The sequence below is a fragment of the Stegodyphus dumicola genome, chromosome 6 (assembly GCF_044657685.1).
Source record: "Stegodyphus dumicola isolate Sdum_Otavi_A_Nest chromosome 6, ASM4465768v1".
In the NCBI taxonomy this organism is placed as follows: Eukaryota; Metazoa; Arthropoda; class Arachnida; order Araneae; family Eresidae; genus Stegodyphus; species Stegodyphus dumicola.
The window spans coordinates 16,424,127-16,445,661 of record NC_140773.1 but is presented as its reverse complement, the minus strand read 5'-3'; the positions used below and the strand labels follow the sequence as shown (position 1 = coordinate 16,445,661).

General features: G+C 31.0%; 2 protein-coding genes across 2 annotated transcripts in view; one reads left to right on the top strand and one right to left on the bottom strand.

Annotated features, from left to right (window-relative positions):
• Nucleotides 1-91: 91 nt before the first annotated feature.
• Nucleotides 92-13,828, bottom strand: LOC118205882 (uncharacterized). The gene is made up of 6 exons (XM_085818139.1): nt 13,698-13,828; nt 12,393-12,554; nt 3,982-5,003; nt 3,243-3,565; nt 1,090-1,219; nt 92-345 (listed from the first exon to the last, which is right to left on the bottom strand). The coding sequence occupies exons 1-6, from the start codon at nt 13,736-13,738 to the stop codon at nt 173-175; spliced, it is 1,851 nt and encodes a 616-aa protein (XP_085674265.1). The 5' UTR covers nt 13,739-13,828; the 3' UTR covers nt 92-172.
• A 236-nt stretch (nt 13,829-14,064) lies between these two features.
• Rpt5 (26S proteasome regulatory subunit Rpt5) overlaps nt 14,065-21,535 on the top strand; it is a 40,186-nt gene continuing 32,715 nt past the window's right edge. The window contains exons 1-3 of the mRNA XM_035378166.2: nt 14,065-14,131; nt 17,911-17,997; nt 18,153-18,278. Coding sequence (XP_035234057.1) covers nt 14,090-14,131; nt 17,911-17,997; nt 18,153-18,278 — 255 coding nt within the window. The 5' untranslated portion in view covers nt 14,065-14,089. The remainder of the gene's footprint in view (nt 14,132-17,910; nt 17,998-18,152; nt 18,279-21,535) is intronic.

Below are 21,535 nucleotides of genomic sequence, written 5' to 3'. Positions count from 1 at the left end.
ATTTACAAAGAAAACATTCATCATTTGCATTCAGGTAATATGTATAGTAGGGTATGTTTGTTATCTTGTACAGATTAACGAATAAGTATGATAATGGTTTTTTACAGATTTTTTAATAAAATATGATTATGGTTAATATTTATAAAAATATACAGGAAAAGGTATTTTTCATTTACACATTTTTCTTGATGTCTTTTGGTCGAATCTGCCTTTCGCCTTCTAGCAAAAATATCTGCAGTGCTCTATGTAGTAACGAAATTCCTAGCTGACGTTTGCGTGATTTTGTCCATCGTGCAGCAGCACCATAAAAGTCACCACTTTTAATATTTGTGAGATTTTCTAATCCTGTTTTAGAAATACAGTTTTAAATGAAATACAAATATAAGAAGAAAGCAAATCTATATTTAGTGTATATTTTAATTACTTTATTATATTTTTATGCAATCTCATATATGGTATAATATACTTCTCTTATTTGTGATATTTACAGATTAAGTATTTAATTGCTTTCAGTGTTCTTAAAAGAATGAAAGAATTAATTTTTTTAACTTTCTTTCTGGAGATAGTTTAATTAATAAAATAAATGAAAATATATGCAAATTTTATGTAGATATAAAATGACATTGATGTTATGATGCGATATAAATATAACAATTTAAAACCAAATTGTTGCAGGGATTAAAATAACTGTAAATTTTGAAGTTATTTATGTATATATTTAAATTGTCTTTTAGAATGCTACAAAGTACTTTTATTAACTTTAATATCATAGAATGTTAAAAAGTGAATGAAATATATTTTTTCATTCAATAATTATTATTATGAATTGAAAGTTTTAATTTTAAACCAGTATTACTATATGAAACTGTAAAAATACAGGTATAATTGTGAACTTAATGAAACAGGTAAACAAAAGTATACATAATTATTATATTGGAACATTTTCCTTCAAATTTTATAATTTAAAAAAGCAGCAGAAAAGCATAAAATTAGGCCCTAAACCTTTTTTTTTTTCAATATATGTAAATTGATATATAGAATTATTAAATTCCTCTGAGAAAAAACATTGTTAAAGTAAATTTAACTTACCCATAGCTTCAATTATACACGCTTCTCGAGTGTATGCTTCAACAGGTATGGAATTTTGAAAACAATGAAGAGAAATAACTCCTAAACCTGAATTCCAGATGTCTAATATATGGTTGATTTTGTCATTTTTCTGGAAAAATAATAGCTGTTAATTATATGTTTGTCTCATATAAATAAAAGTTAAAAAAAATTAATGTCAGAAATATGAACTTAAAACATATTCATAACATTTACAAATAAAAACATTGCATAACTTTTTAATTTGATTTCCAAAAGTATAAGTCATTTTTAACATAAGCTACAGTAAATCTCCATAGTCGTTTGTTTTGAGTGTTACAAAAACAGATTTTTAAAAAATCTTCAACTTTGTTTAACTGATAGTATATAAAATCATCTATTGAATTGAACTTTTATCAGGCACTATAGTTTCTGTAATCATTTTCTCTTTCTTATATTAGATTGAATTAAGTGTAACATTTTTAACTGATTTGTATCAAAAAAAAATATTACCTAACTTTTCTTCCTTTTAGAACTATTTTTGAGTTTATTAATCAATCAGCTCATCACATTTCATATCAGTTACTGTTGTAGGTCATTTAGGAAATATCCCTTATTTGGTCAGCACTCTGAGAATTAAGTAAGTATTCATATCTGATCAATTAATAAACTGTGTGTTGCATATTGCTAAGTCACAACTAGCATAAATTTGGTGCTTTTTATTTAATACTACCCTGATAGTGGTTAGCATATCATTAGGTCAGAGTTAACATTATGGTTTAATAGATGAAAGCATCGTGTTCTTGAATCTGTCCCTAGAATGTTCCCCATCATCACTGGGATGAAAACTTCCCTGTTCTCATGGATGAAAAATTTGTTGCTCCCCTGTGAATATTTTACTCGTCCTATGACATGCACCATCACCGGTAAACGATAGGTTTCATTATTAGAGCAATCCATTATTCCAGCTCTTCAGGCAAGGCGATGTGATACAACCACAGTGTTTATGCAGGATGGTGCTCCTTCACACATCGCCTGTTGTGTGAAACAAGTGCTCCACCGCCATTTTGGTGATAATAGAATCATCAGCCGACAATTTCCTACAGCTTGGCCTCCTAGATCCCCTAACTTGAATCCTTACGACTTTTGGCTGTGGGATACGTCCAGGCCATGGTCTACTGTGGTCCCATCCCATCTCTATCTGACGTAAGAAAGCATAGAACGCCATGTGCGTAACATTCCCCAGTTCATGCTGCTTTCAACAGTCAAACATGCAATTTTACGCTTCCAGATGGTAGCTGAAAACGGTGGACATCATATCGAGCATGTTTCGTAAACTTTTGTAGATTATTTATATGTTTTCAATAAAACTGGTTTCTGAAACTCATTGTTTTTTCCCCCTCAATAAAATTACCATCATTTCATTTTGCCATTACCCAATTTTCAGGCAATTCCGCTGTGTAATTTTTGCTACAGACTACTTGCAAATTTCAAGTTTAATTATGGACACCCTGTACATATATAGTATGTGTGTGTGTATGTATGTATGTGTTTGTAGGATAAAAATTTGATTGTGAAATTATGGGTGAAACAGAAGTATTACATAACCCTGTAGGGTTCTACTATAGATAGAAGCTTGTGTCAAAGTTGTCCTGTAGATCCTTCCGGGTTGACAGCGAGTTTATCACTTAGTCTGAATCAAATCAGAGTCTAAAGAATGTTAAAATAGCCTTTTTATTTATTAACATAACAGAGAGTTAACTTTTAAATGTAGGAATGCAGTCTGAGAATGCACATAAAATAGACTACTCAAGCTGGCTCAGATATTTAACCACACATTTTTTAAAATGTTGGCTAGCAAAATGCTAAAAATGGAATACAACTTACACAAAGCTGGCAATAATAAGTAGCAGATGCTGTTTCCAAAAGCTCTAATCTAACATTCAAAACCCTCAGCTTAAATATACAAAAGCAACTAATTTGCATTCTGCTGAGGACTACAGAAAGGAGAAGTTATAAAATTTAGTCTTAAATCATAATAATTGGCGAATTAACATAAAATAACTTACAGTTCCACATTAGATAGTATATATTTTTAAAGCAAATTTAATTGCTTTTCTTATTTATATTGCAATAAGTACTTTATTTTTCCTTACCAAACTTGGATTAGTCATTGCTTTAGCTGCTTCAAAGAGATGGCTATAAGGTCTTCCTCTAGTACCTTTTCCAACATAAAATAGTGAGTCAATAAAAATGAGAAAAGATTTCTCAGGTGGTAGATGAAGTGATCTGTTTGGAAGATTTTGTGTTACTCGAGGATCCAGTAAAAAATAATTGAAACAGCATCTTTGATTTCCTTCTCGCCATTTCTTTTCTGAATGAGAATCATCAAATTCTTGTGCCAGAATATTTTCCATGTTTTGAATTCGAATTATATCAAGTGTGCCTTCCATAAAAAAATACATCTCTGGGCAGTATTCTGTAAATCAAAACATTTATTAAGAAAACAAATATGATTTTAAATAATTATTTAACACAGTTTAGAGTAAATTCTTACTTTGAATTGAGTGTCTTGTAATTGTCCTATTAATGCAATACCACAATAATGAAGTCATATTTCATTGTAATTACCAAATCACTTGATATATAACAAAACCAGAAACTGGTTTTATGATTTTATTTTTAACTTGTTTTAGCATTCTAATCTCAATGTTTCAGAAAGATATGAGATAAAACTTATCTATTTGTTATCTTATCCACTTTACTGACATTTGTTGATCTAAAACATAACTATTTGTTATCTTTTCAAACTCTGCTGATATTTAAGAAATTTATATTCAAAATAAATTTGAATTTTATTTAATGTGTGTTCAAGATAAGATAATGCATACGTACTTGGTTTAGGTAAATTGCATTTCTCTTTACAACCAGATTTAAGCATAGTCAGTCGACGTAGATATACTTGTCTCGTGTGATCCAACACTGGACCAGGGTCATCACCTAGGATTTTCAGTTCTTGGAATATTTTTGAATTGCTATATTTTTCAAGTTCAGGAGCTATTTGAAATGCTGATGTAGAATGTGATAAACAGTTACTTTGAGATAAAATTTTACTGCTACTAGTTTGGCAGGCTTTCCAATCACTTGCCATACTACAAGTAGAGACATCTGCATTTTTAATGGAATCTCTCAGAGAAGAAATATCCACATATTTTTCAACTAAAACTATATCACTTTCACAGTCACTTGGAATAATTGTTTCAGAGGAATCATTTTCAGAAAAGTAATTTATTACTGAAGTATCTGAATTTTCAATTTCCACAAGTGAAGCTTCAAAGTCATTTATTACTGAGGTATCTGAATTTTCAATCTCCATACATGAGGCTTCACTTAATTTTCCATAACTACCCAGTGAAGTATTAATTTTGTTTCTAATGTCTGAAGTATGATTTTCTAGACTATCTATTTTTTCAGTCTCTTTGTGTCCTAACTTATTACCTTCACTTCCTAACTTTACCATTGTTTTTCGTTTTAAGAATTTACTGACATTAATTGCAAAGTCACTGTCATCTTCAGTTGAACTCAATAACAAGGGAAAGTTATCATTAGCTGTACAAAAATAAGGACCCTTTGATTTACATTCCACTTTTTCATTTCTTAAACTTTTGTTAAAATGTGGTGGCACAGCATTATTATTTGAATTCTTTTTGGTGTTGAAATTTAACTTATCTTCTGAAAGATACTTGTTTAATAATTGATACGCTTCATAAGCATTATTATCTATTGCTAAATCAAATGAATTTTTGTTTTCATTATCTGTTAACCATGGATTTCCTCTTCTTTTCAACAGCAGTTCTAACTCTTGGCAATTGTTCCACATTGCTGCTATATGCACTGGAGTTAGTGCATCATGTGACCTAGATAATATAATAAATTTATTTCAGAACAAAAATACTTAATACTTTAACAATTAATGTTAAATTTTAATTGAGCAAATAATTGTAACTTCTTTTTTTAAATGAAGATATTTTTGTTTAAAAGCATTTAAATACACATGTGTATAAATGCAGATTAGATGTAATATTTTGAAATAAGCTTTTGTAGAAATTACAAGCACTGTATAAAAGTTTTAAATAAATTATTTAAGTTAAAAAGTATTGCAGCTGACCGATCATGAAAACTCCAAGTATCCAGAGATGTAGTTGCAAGATGCTGTTTGTGGTCAGCATATATCCAAGGATTAAGCGAAGTTCATACACAACATTTATTATAATGATAATACAATATACTACACTAATACTATATTCATATTCAAGAGTGGGGCTACAGGATTTTAGCCCTTTCGACGCTTCAAGATATGCGCCTGCTCACGATGAGTTACAAGATTTAACTCTTTTGGCGTATCAGCATCACCTATAGTATCTCGCTTCATAACAAGTATATCTCTTTAAACTGCAGTTTGGATAGGACTTATACACTCCTATATTGCCAATAAAATTTTTTTTTTGTAAAAGTAGTATTCTATAAATCTGTTAAGTGAAGAGTAATTTATAATATTCGAAATTATACATAGTGAAATACTGGTATTTTATTTTTTATATAGGTATTTTATTATATCTCTTGTTTATATTTTCCTGTCTTCAAACAAACAGATTTCGTCACATATTTATTATTGTATTTTTTATCATTTAAGTTTGTAATATTAGTATTTTGTTATAACTATTAATTAGCACATAATTCACAATGTTCTTAAAATTACAGATTTATCTTTAATAGAAAAGGTGGAAAAATAAATTGCTATAGCTAACTTTGGTTGGTATTAAGGAAACTATAGCAGCAATATGGGTATTTGGATTCTGATTCTCCATCTAATTTGGTATTACAAAAGGTAATTGCTTCCATCTATACCTGCTTTAACTACAGCAGTCAGTCATTCTTGGTCAAATTTGACTGATGTTACTTCTTTGCAAGAGTGATAAATTATTAATAATATGCTGTTGATGTGATCTAGTTTCCTTCAAACCAATTTCCTGCTGTCATTCTTTTAAGATTGTAACAAATTAACAGAAATGAAACTGAGTACAAGCGTGATGCAAAAAAGGCAGACAGTTATTGACATGGTATTACCTCATGGCAGCAACAGAATTCCTGCAGTACATATATATTAGCACAACCCAAAAAGAAATTGGCACATTCTGAAAACCATGTGCATAAAACATTTTTGTTTTTTTCCATGTAACATCAACAGGATTTTCTTTGGTTGCATTTTAAGGATAAGTTTTTATAGATAAATTGTGATATTGACTTAAACACTAATTCAAAATATACACTTGTGAGGTTTGCTTGTAATGAAAGTAATTATAGTAAGATTTCTGCAGGTATACTGTTATTTTGATGCCCCAGAATTGTTTGAGTCTCCTTTCTTAAGCAACTGCCACAAAATTTCTACTAGAATGAAAGAAACAAAAACCCACATGTAAGTAAATTTTTGGGATAAAGCATAATTGAAAACATAAAATATTGTATGTAATTAATAATTTTCTGCAATCGCAAACTATCATTATTTTTCTTCTGTAAAAAAGTATTAAGTGGTTGCAGAAACAGTTCCACTCTTCTTGGTAGCAGTTAATATACAAACTAGATGTAATATTTCGAAATATACTATATATTTCAAAACATTACATCTAATATTTTGAATACATATAAATACTGCCTAGAAAGCAGAGAAATAAAAAATATTTTTCTCGTCAAAGGCATGAAGTATTCTGAATGAAGGTTTTACTGATAGTTTATATAATGCTTGAAATATTAATACACTTGCAATAGATGTATAGAAGACTTTTCATACATATTAAAAAGGAATTTTTTTGTTTTCTGAACAAAATGATAAAATTGAACAAGAAAGAGTTCTGACAATGACAGCATTTATAATTATTACAGAAAATAACCAAGTAAAAAACTGCACAAAATATATTAATATATTTGACAAATAAAATATAATAACTAATTACCTTTGGATGAACTGTTAATTTTTATATTTTATTTTTCTAAATAAAATTGTCTATTCTGGACAAATAGGTGAAGACATTGCCTTTTTGTATTGTTTCTTTGTTGTCTGATATACAAGTTTATGGATTTGGAGTAATTGGTGGTAACATTTGATAAAGAATCAAAAAACAATTTATTTGCCAGTATTACACAGGAAAGTTCCACTTACAATTGTTGAAAAACTATGATAAACAAGCTGAAACAATTAACAACACAACCTTCAGGTTATATCACTGAAGACGGCTTCAAGGCAAAGCACTAAAGTACAGCTTCCGACTTGTTCAATCGCTCCTAGCTAATCTTTGAACTCAAAATACTGCTACTGAATACAAGATACTGTTACTGAATCAAGATACTGTTACTGTTGTGCAGTAAGATAGCTTCCCGTCAAGTGTATTTAAGGTTGCCAGAAAATGGCAAGGTTGCTAGATTTGCTGCAAAATCACCTATTTGGCAATGAAATTGGTGATATGCCATAGACGGAGCCAGAACATTCTAGAATGAATTTTTACCAGTGTGCCCCAGAATGTTCTTGAACCGAGTCGGGAGCTGTATTTTGTGTTTTGCTGTCTTTACCGTTATAGCCTCATAGTCTGAAGGCTGTGTTGCTGATTGTTTCAGCGTGCTTATCGTAGTTTTTTGACGACTGTTAACATGTCTTTGGAACTCCCCTGTGTAATACTGATGAATAAATCATGTTTTGATTCTTTGTCAAGTGTTGTTGTCAATCACTCCAAATCCACAAACCCGCAGAATGCAACACTATTCCTTTATCCATGTACAGGCAGGGTATATGTAACTTTAACCTACTTTCAAGAAATTCCTGAGGTAAACCACTAAGAATGCCTTCTAGAATGTTCTCACTCTGTTTATGGCATATTGCTAATTGGGTGATTTCATGCCAAATCTGGCATCCCTGCCACTTTCTGGTAACCCAAATCCTGCTTTGCGGGAAGCTATCTCATCGCAGCTTGGCATTTAGCAATATACAAAGGGCCTTGGTTTCTTTTAGTGTAGTATCAACTAGAAATGGCATAAAGAAAACAAATCTTAATTGAAATATTAAGAGAAATGAAAAAGAATTCTTTCTCATCAATGAACCAAAACAGTTTACTATTCTTTGTTTAGTGGTAATGAATTTTAAGTTCATGAAATTATATAAATAAAATATGGTACTTATGTATTAGGGCAACCACCTTAATGCATATGGTAATATTTTTACAGCTAAAAAGGTAGAAAAAGGTAGAAGTTACTTACTAGGTGCAAGTTGGCTATTTTTATGACATTAAAAAAAAAAAAAAAAAAAAAAAAAAAAAAAAAAAAATGCTGAACGATCAATATTCATTTTAAATTACTCTATAGCAATTAAAAATACAAATTTTGATTATTAATGGTTTTGTCCATAAAAACCTTTGTAACTTGAAATAAAAAAAAAAAAAAAAAAGAACGGATACAAGAATGTTGACATTGCTTGGCTGAAGGACTGAGGTGGTACTGAGGTAGAACTGAACTGAAAGGAGGACTGAGGTGGCTGGATTCCTATGTAAGTACCTAAAATACTGCTACTAGGCCTAGTTGTTCTCTTATTCTGCAATTGTGAAAGGTTTGGTTTATTTTAGTATGACAGTGCACATGATGGCTATCTGCCGAAGGGAGGAATTGGCACATATCCACATTACATATGGGGATAATACCCATGAAGCCCACTTATTTGCCAGTATATGAACTTAGGTTGAACTTCCAGTAATCATTCAATCATTGGTGGGCCAAATGTTTAAAGGAGTGAAATTAATGTAAATTTGTCAAAAACCATTATGTTGATTGCCAAAGGATTTCTACAGCAGTATTGAAATTAGTACAAAAAAAAAAAAAAAAAAAAAAAAAAAAAAAAATCGTTAAAAATGGAAAGTCATATAAAGCATTGGTAGAAATATTCCAATTATAGCAATCTGGTATAATATTATAGTGTGATGTGAGCTGATACTGTAGTTCTAATGCTGGTGATGAGAAAAGTATTCACAGTATAGTTGTATATTAACAAATGAAGATGTTTTCAGCAAAATAGTAAACTATTATATTGTATAGATTGCTTAAATACTTCTTGAGCCTCAACTTAAAGATATCCGGTAAAAACTGTAAATTGAGTTAGAAAAGTACATGTAATATGAAGCAATTCAACCATGAAATGTCCATGTTCAACTATGCTGTTTTACAAAATGTATGAAACTGTAATTGAAAACGTGTTAAAAATATGCTTGTAGAGTGTTGGTACACAAGATATTTTTTTAAAACTATACAGTAACATAATGCTTAAGACAAAATAACACGCCGAATAAATACTAAATCAGAAGTCAACAACAAAAATCAGCATTATATTTACCAAATTTTCACAGGACTAGTTTCGATGGTTTTACCGAACCACCATCTTCAGCTGCAAAACCGCAAATATTTATATATATATATTTATATATATATATTATATATATATATTTGTTGTTTGACTTCTGATTTAACATAATGCTTGTCTATTTGATTGATTTTGATAAAGCATGTGAGAACTAAGCAAACTGATACCTTTATAAAAAAAGGTTTTTATGGAAACTGGTTCATACTCATATTAAACTAACCTTCCCTGCCAATATTTTTAATTTTTATCCAGTGATTAGAGATATGAGGAAATTTATAGTTCTTACATGTAAAAAAAAAAAAACATTTTTTTTTTTCACACAAAAAGTATTGACTAGGTTAGAGTTGACTTTAGGATACCCCTTGTATTATCGAGATTTTGTTGTTCCATTTATTACCAATTTGTTGTTTCATTTATGGTAACCTGAGTAGTTGAATGTTATGGAAACCCTATTATGACATAATCATTTGCATTATTCCGGGAAATTTTGAATCATGGAATGTTTTGTAAGAGCTTTTGTGGTGTGTGTGGTTAGAAAATACATTGCTTGTTTCATTGTTTAGATGATAGAATGGTTGTATGTAGTAAGATTAATTTGAAGTTTCTGTACAATTTGGAACAAAAAGGGAAAAGTGCATTATTTGACTGGTGTGTAAATGAAGGTTTACTTAGTAGCCATTTTCGGGACAGTCCGGAATATGTAGGATATTGTTTACTCTTATTTTTGTGAATTTATGTAGCAATGCTGATATTCTAGTTCAGATAATTTTAGGAAGTTTTTGGATACTGTTAAGAAATTTTGTGTGCCACAGAGGTAAGTGGATATTTGCTTTGTGTAATGCTTAAATACATAATATTGCTGCATAATCTTTTTTTATGTTATTTTATTGTTTGGTTTAAAATGTAGTTTATTGAGATTATGTATTTTTTGTTTGCCACTACTGTAGAACTGGGTGCTCCTTTGACTTTTTAAGTGAAAATATATTGATGTGTACATGGACAAATTCAAGGGAGTGCGCAAAGCCTAGTTTGTGCAATTCTCTGATGTTTTTTGAAGTGAAAATAGGCCGATGTGCACATGGATAAAGTCAAGGGAGAACGCAATGCTATTTTGTGCAATTCTGGAATGTTTTTTTTAAGTGAAAATAGGTCAATGTGTACATGGATACCAAGTTTGTGCAATTCATTGTCTTGTTATTTTAGCTTTGTGTAGCCAAAACAACAAGACTTGCACAAATTCGGTATCCATGTACCGCCAAAAATCACCAATTTTTGCTAAGGGGTACCCTAAAATATACTTTTACCAATGGCTAATTTTTTAAAATAAAATCGCACAAAAATTAGAATTTCATTTTGGTCAGTATTGAAGGGCATGGGTAGGCCACTTTTCCTTTCCCCCAAATAGTGGATTATCTTATTTATCTTTCTAGTTTGTATATACAGTACAAAGTTTTTAATCTGGACATCCATAATCTGGACCTCAAAGCTACAAACTTTATGCGCATGTGTAAATGCATTATGCGGTTATGCATGCGCATAATACGTTTACTCATGCGCGTTTAATGCGCGCGTCCACTATGCATGCACGTAAAAAGAAGAGATACTGTTTATATAGAGACTGTTTATAGAAGAGAGAATTAAAGAGAAAGTATTAGCACAAAAAATGAAGAAACTTAAATAACTTACATTGAAAGAAATGTTTAATAAAGTAAACAAATAAATATTAAGCTTTTTTTTTTGTGAATTTTCATACCCTTTAGATCATAATTGCTCTTTATTTCATAAATTACGGTTTCATATTTTTAATTGTATAATTTCTGCATGCCATCTTACCAGATTTAAATTGATGATCTATAATCCGGAAAAACCCCTAATCTGGAATTGCCGAAGTCCTGACGAGTCCGGATTACGGACTTTGTACTGTATTATAAAAAAAGAAAAATAAAGTCTTTAAAAAACTAGATTTTTTAATGAGCACTTATGTAACAGTATATCACAGTTCCTCGTAAAGAAGTTTCCAAAATGACTTCAAACACAAGGAAAAAATTGCTTCACCATTTCTTACTGCACTCCAACATTAACCAGGTAATGCATCTATGGTAATCAAGTAAAATTTCCACACAGAAGAAAAAGCTCTGTCATGACCATTCTCATAAGATATACCCATCAAGACAATTCCTCATGCATAAATATATAAAAATAGAAAATGTACATAAAATACACTAAGAAAAAATTTTTAAATAAGAAATTACATAGTCAAATGAAAACGGAACTGTAGCAACAAAATGAAAAGGTATTATTTATTTTTAAATGTAATCATCAAAATTACACAAGCAATTGTTCCACTGTTGCACCAAGTGGTGCATACCTCATTCGTAAAAAGAGTTTGGCTGAGTTTCGAACTTTGTCTGTCAATTCACTGTCTGAGTGAAAGCTTTGACCCTGCAATACCTTTTGAACCAAAGAAAGTCACATTGTAGAAGGTCTCGTCTGTATGGTGGGTGTTCCAACACACTCCACCTAAACCATACAAGCATGTTCAGTCATGGGCCATTTCAACTGTTTGCATGGATATTTTATTAGGTTAATCATTTTCTCACATTCATTGTTTTTCCCTTTATTCCAATGAAAAACAAGAGACTAAGATTCCATTGTAATTTTCATTTAAGAATTATAACTAAGCAAGACAGATATCTCCTCAGTTAAAAGCAAACTCTTTTTCAAGCATTAAAATCAGTTACAGGGTATTCATAAAAATTTTAATGAATTTCAGAAATAAATTTAAATAAAAAAAGTGTTAATAAAATGTACTTTTCAATTTTTTGAAATAAATTGACAGAAAATATCATACCTGGCATTGGGATCTGCTCCCATTTCTAACAAATAAGAAAGCATCTGTTCTTTCCCTTGAGGAATTTCAATGCCAACTGCAATGTGTAAAGGTGTACAACCATCTGTACCAGGTATTGTGCAGTTAATGTCATAACCATTGTCAAAGAGGTTCTTTAGTTTTCTGCCATGGAAAGAGTACTCCATAAAAATTATTGCAGATATATGAACACAAAAATTATTATATATGTATATCATTTTTCCATTACAAAGCATAGAAAAAATGTTGAAATCTTTGGAATTTGTCATCTTCCTTCATAAAAGTAAATTTTACTTCATTGTTTTGTGAGTAAAAATGTTTTATTTTTCAATTATTAATTGCAACAGAGTTACTTGTATGAGGTTCTGCAATTTACAGTTGTGAGTTCTCTTCAAAACAAGAATTAATTTTATCTTGTGTTCTAATATTAGAAGCCTCCAAAAGATGTGTCACTTTAGAAATCTTTATAAATCTGCCACAGAGTATAAATAAAACCAGTGATTAAAAAATATGTCATAAAGATAGAGCATAGTTTGGCACGCACTTGAAAAAAAAATTTTAATGTAATAGAAGAAAATCTTACTTTAACTTTTAATAATTATGATATTTTACTGTTGAAACGAAACTAAAAGAAAGAAATTAAAACTTTGTAAATGATAAGGGTTTTTCAAAAGTATGTAGAAATTAATGCCAATGTTGTTTTGTAGAAATTTATCACCCAAGAATGTGTGTGGACTTCCCCCCAAATAAATTTATATTCACATATAAATTTTTCATAATAAATAATTATTCCCATTAAATAAATATGCAAGTCTGATACTGAAAATTAAAGGGTTCAAAGTTTCTTTATATATATATATTTTAGTTTTATAAAACCTTACTCTGATAGCTGGGGGGGGGGGGAAGGCTGACCAAATATTTCCCTACATGTTAAAAAATAATTTGCTCAATTTCCCACCATTTGATTAATTTCATGATAATTCATATACAAATCATGCATACATTTTATCTCCGTAGTACACTATAACTGTTTACTTATGTTCATCTGTTACATATTAAAAAAAAATAAATAAATAAAATAAAATAAAAAATTACATGGCTATGGTATTTCGCAAACAGTATTATCATGTTATGTGGTATCTCATTTCATGTTCAGTTTAAGTTAATTCGTAATTAAAATCAGATTGTTCATAGCTTTTAATTTAAGAAAACATTTAATATCAAAGATTAATTTCGAGAGTTAATATGCATCATATTTTATAAAAATAAAATATACTGTCTCTTTACTTTATATCACAGTTAAATATCGCTTCAAGAAATTCTGCCATTGCTTTAATTATTTAACCTGGAAAGATCAAAAGTTAAGATTTGATACACCATATCACGGCGTGATTATTTATTTGTTTACAAACGCCGGTAAGAATATTGTTGCCATATACTTCAACTAAATAATTAATAAAACAAGGTTTTCTCTTTACATGCAGTATGTGTAAAGTTTTGTTGCATAATTATTGACAGCTATCCACTGTTAATTTTCTGGATAGTTTTTAAATTCTCTGAGTAATTTTAAATTAAAATTAACTGTTTACAGAGCAAAACTGAGAAAATTGTTGCCAAATAAAAAAAAATTCATTGAATTTTTGTGCGTTTGGCATCATCATTTCTTGAAATTAATAAACATGGCTACGACGGCGGCTAGCGTTCCGATGGAAGAAAATGAAGTATTTTTCCTTTTAAAATTATTAATAAAACATCACTTACAATTAAAAAAGCGTACTTAAGTTTCTACTGTAATTATTATGAAGTTATTAGCAAATTGATGTATAGATCGCAATATAAATTTCGTGAATGACTTTGCAATTTTGATTAAGTTGCTTATACAGAGGCTCACATTTGTTTTGAAAAAAAGTTGTTTAAAATGCTTTCATTTAAAAAATAATAATAATAAAAGAGTTTATTTAAAAAGTTCTGAAAATGAATTACGTAAACAATTAGGCACTTAAAACAGTTTGTTTAGGGTAATCAGTAAGTGTATGAATATTCTTTAGTTAAAATTATGCTCTTCATTCTCGTTAGCATGGATTCAATAAATTTTTTTCGTGTAAAAATTTTCAGTTTTTTAACCATTTCTTTCCACAAATTTCTTTTCAAAGAGCTTTCGAAGAAATATCATGTTTCCTTATTCATTTCTTCATCTAACTGTATATATGTCTGATAGAATTCAAGATTTGATAACTTCAGGACAATGCAAGTGAAAATTTTGGGTCGTGTATTAAGGATTGTTATCCTGATACCATTTGATTGTATTTGGCTTTCCAAGTTTTCTAGCAGATGCTTTCAGATTTTCATTAAGAAAATTTTCATTTTTAAGGAACAAGTACTTTACTTAAACATTGAAATTTTCAACCACCTCAATGACAACTCCACCAAATAGCAAACTCTTGGAAATGAAAATCTCTACCATTCACTAAAAATTACTCTCATGAACAATTTGGGCAAATGATTTCTGTGAACAAATTCCAGAACCATGATCAGAACAAAATATCCTATCCTAGAGGTATTGAAACATCCTTAAACAGTTATGTCTCCAGTCCCATGCTTAGCTGTAGGTTTTTCATATACAATTAGTCATTCAGCTTTTGTCACACAGGTAATTCATTTATTAATCCCAAATATATTAAGTTTGGTACTCTTATCGGGATCAGATTCAGAAATTGTATGTATGTATATGTCTGTAAATGCATGCATATATGAATGGAAACGTCTGAACATATATTTCTGAATCCAGCCCCAATAACAGAAGAATACCTTAAATTTTGTTTTGTCTGCAGTATGATAAATCTTTGCTTACTGCAGATTTTTGTGAATGCCAGACATATTTTCCTAGTTTTCTTTCCGATGAAGAATATCTTCCTCATTCCGTGTTTTGTAATGACTTGTCTAATAGCTTCAGGATTAACTTTAAACCATTCTACTAAATCTGCTGCAATTTTTACATCACTAAGTTTTTAATGTTATTTGTTTTTCTATAGTATAAATCTCCGATTTCTTGGTTTTAGCTTGAAATGTGATCTAGACTTTGTGCATTATCAGTAGCTCTACACGTTTGCTGTCATTTTATAGCATCAAGATGTAGTTAAATACTTTACGTCAAGAATTTTTTTTAATATTTTTAATATTTTTGTTATTTTTAAAAATGATTAATAATTAAATTAGTTTATAGCATTTTACCATGTTCACTTCAGATATGAAACTAAGTAAGTTATAATTTCCAAATCCAGATGATAATTTTTGTGTTATTTTCATTTAATAAAAAATTATTCAAAGAAATATGGTCTTCCAAAATATCTCAATAAAAATTGAATGTCTGTGTTATTAATATGAGTTACCGATTAACATTTTCTGAATAAATGAATTTAATACAGGGCATATTTTGATGATATTTATTTTGCAAAAAGCAAGATGTAAAGTAGAGAAAAATAATATATTAGGAAAAAACCTGAAATTTAAGTTTCATATTCACTGTAAGATCTATGTAAATAAATTTCAAGTTGAATTGGTACAAATGTGAGGTACTGTATTTTTGAATATGTGCCAGAATAGGATTAGATGAGTGTGAAAGTTAAATAAACAAGGTAAAAAATCACAATAAAAAGTAATGAATAATAATATGTATTGATACTGAAAAAGTTATTTTATTTCATGCCTTTTATAGCATTTAGTAACATTTCCGCATGTTCGGATTTTATTGAATCTGCTGTTTTTACACTTTTGTTACATTGGCCAAAAAATGAATTTAACTAATAAAAGTTAATTAATCTATACTAATAGCTGCATTTGTAGCATTTAATTTTTTTATAAGATTATATTAAAATTTGTATATTTTGCCTGAATTGCTGTAGTTTATTTAGATGATCACACATTCTTAATGATTTCAAGAAAGCACATGAAATCTTTCCCTTCTCCCAAATACGAGGTGTATTCGGAAACTAAGTACCGTTTAAAAAAAAAAAAAAAAATGGTAAAACAATTTTTTCGAATCCAATTTTATTTTTACATGAAAATACATGTCTTAAACTATTTTTCATCATAGTTTCCGCCAATGATCAAACACTTGTCATAGCGGGTGACCAGTTTTTGTATGCCATCGTCAAAGAAACTTCCCGCCAGTTTCGATAACCACGACTCCACAGCATTTTTCGTGTCATCGTCAGATCCAAAGCGCTTGCCACCAAGCTCGCGCTTCATGTGCAGGAACAAGTGATAGTCGGACGGCACCAAGTCCGGGCTGTATGGCGGGTGATCGAACTGCTCCCAATGAAACTGTCGAATTAACGATTGAGTGACACCAGCAGTATGGGGCCGAGCATTGTCATGGAGCAACACAATTCCTTTACTGAGCATTGCTCTTCGTTTGTTTTGAATGGCACGCCTTAGTTTTGTTAAAGTCTCACAATATCGTGCCGCATTAATGGTTTCACCTCTGGGAAGAAATTCAGTAAGCAAAATGCCTTTCCTATCCCAGAAGACAGTGCACATGATTTTTTGTGATGACATTGTCACTTTGAACTTTTGTTTTTTCGGAGAATGAGTGTGTCTCCACTCCACCGATTGTTGTTTCGATTCTGGTGTGAAATGACACACCCAAGTTTCATCACCTGTCACAATTTGGTTTAAAAAGTTTTCTTCCTCATCACTGTACCGCGTGAGAAATGTCAGGGCACTACCAAATCGCTTTGTTTTGTGAACATCAGTGAGCATTTTTGGAACCCTTCGGGAACACAGTTTGCGATAATTCAAGCGGTCAGACACAATTTCGAACAAAACAGTACGTGAAATTTGTGGAAATGCCTCTGAAAGAATTGCCATTGTGATGCGTCTGTTCTCATGAATTGCTTCATCAACTTTCCTTACCAAATCATTGGTGATAACAGAAGGCCGACCACTATGAGCCTTGGCGTGGACATTTGTTCGAACTGCATTAAACATTCTTACCCACTTTCTCACCATTCCATCACTTATCGCGTATTCACCGTAAACTTTTGTCACTTGACGATAAATTTCGGCCGGTTTAACATTGCTCGCGTTCAGAAATTTAATCACGGCACTAATCTTACAGTCAGCGGGAGAACTAATTGTCTTAAATATTTTGAATGTGCACAGCAAACTGAAAACACAACATAGAGCAACCAAAATGGCGACAATTGAAAGTCAGTGAACAAGAAACCCTAGTGCGCATGTGCGGGACGCCTACCACAGCGCTGCGAAGGCACTAGAATGAAACGGTACCTAGTTTCCGAATACGCTACGTATATTCTATTTTGTGAGGTAATGCAGATTTTAAATGTCATTTTTTCCCACAAGCTGTGGTTACACCAGCATGCTATGAAAGTCTCAGTCTGGTATTTAATGCATTAGAATCATAATCAAACTTAATTAATTTTCAAATAAAAGTTGTTATTAAGTCATATTTATTTTAATAAATTTAATTAATTTATAGCAACAAGATGCAGTTGCAGAAGAAGTTTTACGAATGTCTACAGATGAAATCATTAGCCGAACCAGACTCATGGATAATGAGATAAAAGTAATTTTCACATTTTAAAATCTTAAATATTATATTTTCAGTAGTGTTATCTGTCTTAAAGATTAATTTTTAATTTAATTTTATGGTTTTATTTAATGTGAAAGGACACAGTAATTCTTCATAATGTATTTACATTATTTTACTTATCTCCCTAGATAATGAAAAGTGAAGTTATGAGGATTTCTCATGAACTTCAAGCTCAGAAAGAGAAGATCAAGGAAAATAATGAAAAAATTAAAGTTAATAAGACCCTTCCATATTTGGTATCAAATGTTATAGAAGTAAGTTTTTACCAATTATTCATTTTAAACAACTCCATAAAAATTAAAAGTTAATAATTATGAAAATGCACTTAAAATTTTATACTTTTGTGATAGAAGTTAATCCAAAACCTTTTGTATTTTAGTATTTAACTAATCTGAAAAATTAAAATTACTGTTTTGTATAAATATCAATATGGAAAACTTAGTATATATTGTTAACATGGTTAATTAATCTTTAGAAACAAAGCAAAACCTGAAATCTGTTATCATTTAAGGCATTCTGAACTTCATTTTATTGAATTTAAGTCCAAAGAAAGGTAGTTTTTAACATGCAAGTTGATGATGATGTAAATAACGCTTGATCAATCATTGTGTGTTAAAATTGGCATTTCCCCTACGTTGACAGTGGGGGTGACTGGTGATGTAACCAATAGTAGGAGTACATAATAAGAGTAAAAATCAATACTGTTTTTAAATAATACCCTTGTTACCATAATGGTCTGAAGAATAATAAATCACAAAAATTTGAATAATAAATTCCTCGAATGGTCTGCAGTGCGTCAGGGAAGTGAGCCCCTTCCCAACCACGAAAAATGTGTTAAGCACGATTATATAACTCACCTTATCTCTGTAGATAATATTTCAACATAATATACATCACATAATAAATTTATGTTGTCACCTTGGGCAAATTATGTAAAATGTGTGTGGCAGTCGACGTGTTAATTGCTAGGAACTTAAGATTAGTTTTAACCTTTCAGTGTTTTCTTCAAATTCTTTGTTTAGAGTTCCATAAAAATGTAGTTATCTTGTTTTATATCTTTAGGAATATGTAGCAAATGCTTTAACATGAATTTTTTTCGGAAGTGGTTAAGTTGAATATTTTTTAAGTGAAATATAAACCGTACATCCTGATCATCTACAGCCCCACTAAAAATTCGCAAACTCAGTGATTCTGAAGAGTATTTGTGAACTCGTTCATAGCTAAATTTGTGCTGAGGTAATATGCTAAAAGCAAGAGCTATTTTCCAAATGGTGGCACATAAGAATTCCATAAAAGAGCGTCAACAATAAAATTAAAAGGGGAGAAACATTGGTAAGAAATTGAATCGGTCATTTTTCTTGGAAAAACATTTTCTGTAATTTTTTTGTGCTTTTGTTCTATATGTGTGTTCCACAATCTGTTATTGCTTTTTCTTTTTTAACCCTTTGAGCGCCGCAGGATTTTAGGTCCGTCATGAAGACCGGTATTTAAAATAGCATTTATTATTAATTGAGTTTGTATAATTATTTATTTTAGTCTCTATTTTCATAAGCTTACATTCATTAAGATGATATTTACATTATTAAAGAAAATAAGAAAGCAAAATGTCTTAAATTATAAGCTAATATATGCCAAGTAGCTGAACTTCTGATGACCAGATAAAGCCGGTCACAACACTCAAAGGGTTAAAGAGAGAGGGAGAATTTCACAATGTTGGCATTGTGCACTGGCCGACAGGAATGAATAGTTATTGTAAATGACATATGGCAATCTTTATACCGGTTTTTGACCCATATTCTAACATTTTGCATGCAATTTTTCACATTGCCATTTTCATAAAATTTGGTTGTTTAAAGAATTTATAGGGTAACTTTATAGAATGAGAATTTTTACATTCTCTGTTGCTAGGCAATATGCCATTTTTCTGAAGAAATGCAATACTTTCTTTTTCATCTGCTGGCAAACTTCACAGTCCTATTACGACTCATTACAAGAAAAACAAACACACTCAATGCAAAAAGAAAAACTAATCAGAAAAATGGTCATTGAATTTCAAAAGTGCAAATTCAGAGGCAGGTGCTACTCACCCATATGGATTGTCACACAGATACTTTTTTCTGACATCCTAAGTTGCCATATAACTATTTTGGTGACTTACAGCATTGCCTCATGAATATGTTTTCGTTGCAGTCAGTCGGAAAGTATCATATAAATTTATGCTGTTTTGTTATCGGGACTGGATTCAGAAACGTGTTTGTATGCATGTGTGTACGTACACATACATGCATACACATCTTGGTACTGTTTTGTTATTGGGACCAAATTCAGATATCGCCAAAAGCTAGTGATTTGGCAAAAAATTCAAAGCAAAAATAATCGCCAAAATATTTATATGTTAGAAATTAGGGTGAATCTTCGGATTATGGTAAGTGCGTTGATTCCAGTAAAATCATCCCTGTCAGGGCCAATGGACGCATCATTGTGTGGATGACTGAGTAGCCATCGGCTAGCCCGCATTAGTAACAGCAGATAAATGGGCTGCAGTGCAACAGATCATCTGCCAATTTAACAGTGGTGCACAGCAATGTGTAAGTTGCCACAACATAAAAAACCATCTCCTCTCAATGGTATACAGGAGTCAACATCCTAGGACTGTCCCTCTGCTGACTGCACAAAATGTAGCACAATGATTAGCATGGATGGGCATGGGAACATTGCCAGTGGACCGTTGACATGCGAAAAAGTGTTCCTTGGAGTGATGAGTATAGATTTGCTTTGGTATATGCCGATGGCAGAGTACATGTATGGCATAAAACCATATGAAGCAATGGAACCTTCCTGCCAGCAGGGGCTCTTCAAACTGGTGGAAATGGCATTCTTGTCTGGGGAGTGTTCACATGGACTGAAATGGGACCGCTGGCATATGTGATATCTATTATAGGTGAACATTACTGGGATATGCTTGATGACCAGCTGCTCCCATATGTTTGTTTTTGACAGCCCGCAACAGAGATTATCTTTCAACAAGACAATACACCAGGACATCGCTTTCAAATTATATAAATGGTTGGATGAACATTCCACAGACCTGTATGTGCTTTCCTTGCCATCAAGCTTACTTGACCTGAATCCAATCGAGTACATTTGGGATGCAATTGAAAGAGATGTTCAAGGCTCCGACCACCTTCCATCTAATCTTCATGAATTGCGGGAGGTTGTTCAGGAGTCGTGGATATGTATGGCTTCCCATCACTTACAGTGTCTTATCAAGTCCATGCCAAGATGAATTGCAGCTGTCTTCATGGTGAAAGGTAATGCTACAAGCTACTAGACAGATATTCCTAATTCATTTGCTCTTCACAGGGTTCGTACGGTCCTTAAGAGTCCTTAAAAGTCCTTAGATTTTTTGGAATCGATTTTTAGTCCTTAAAAGTCCTTAATTTTGGCCAAAATCAGCAGAAGGTCCTTAATTTTAATCATCTGAAATTTTTGTCTGTTTTTACGCCTGTCA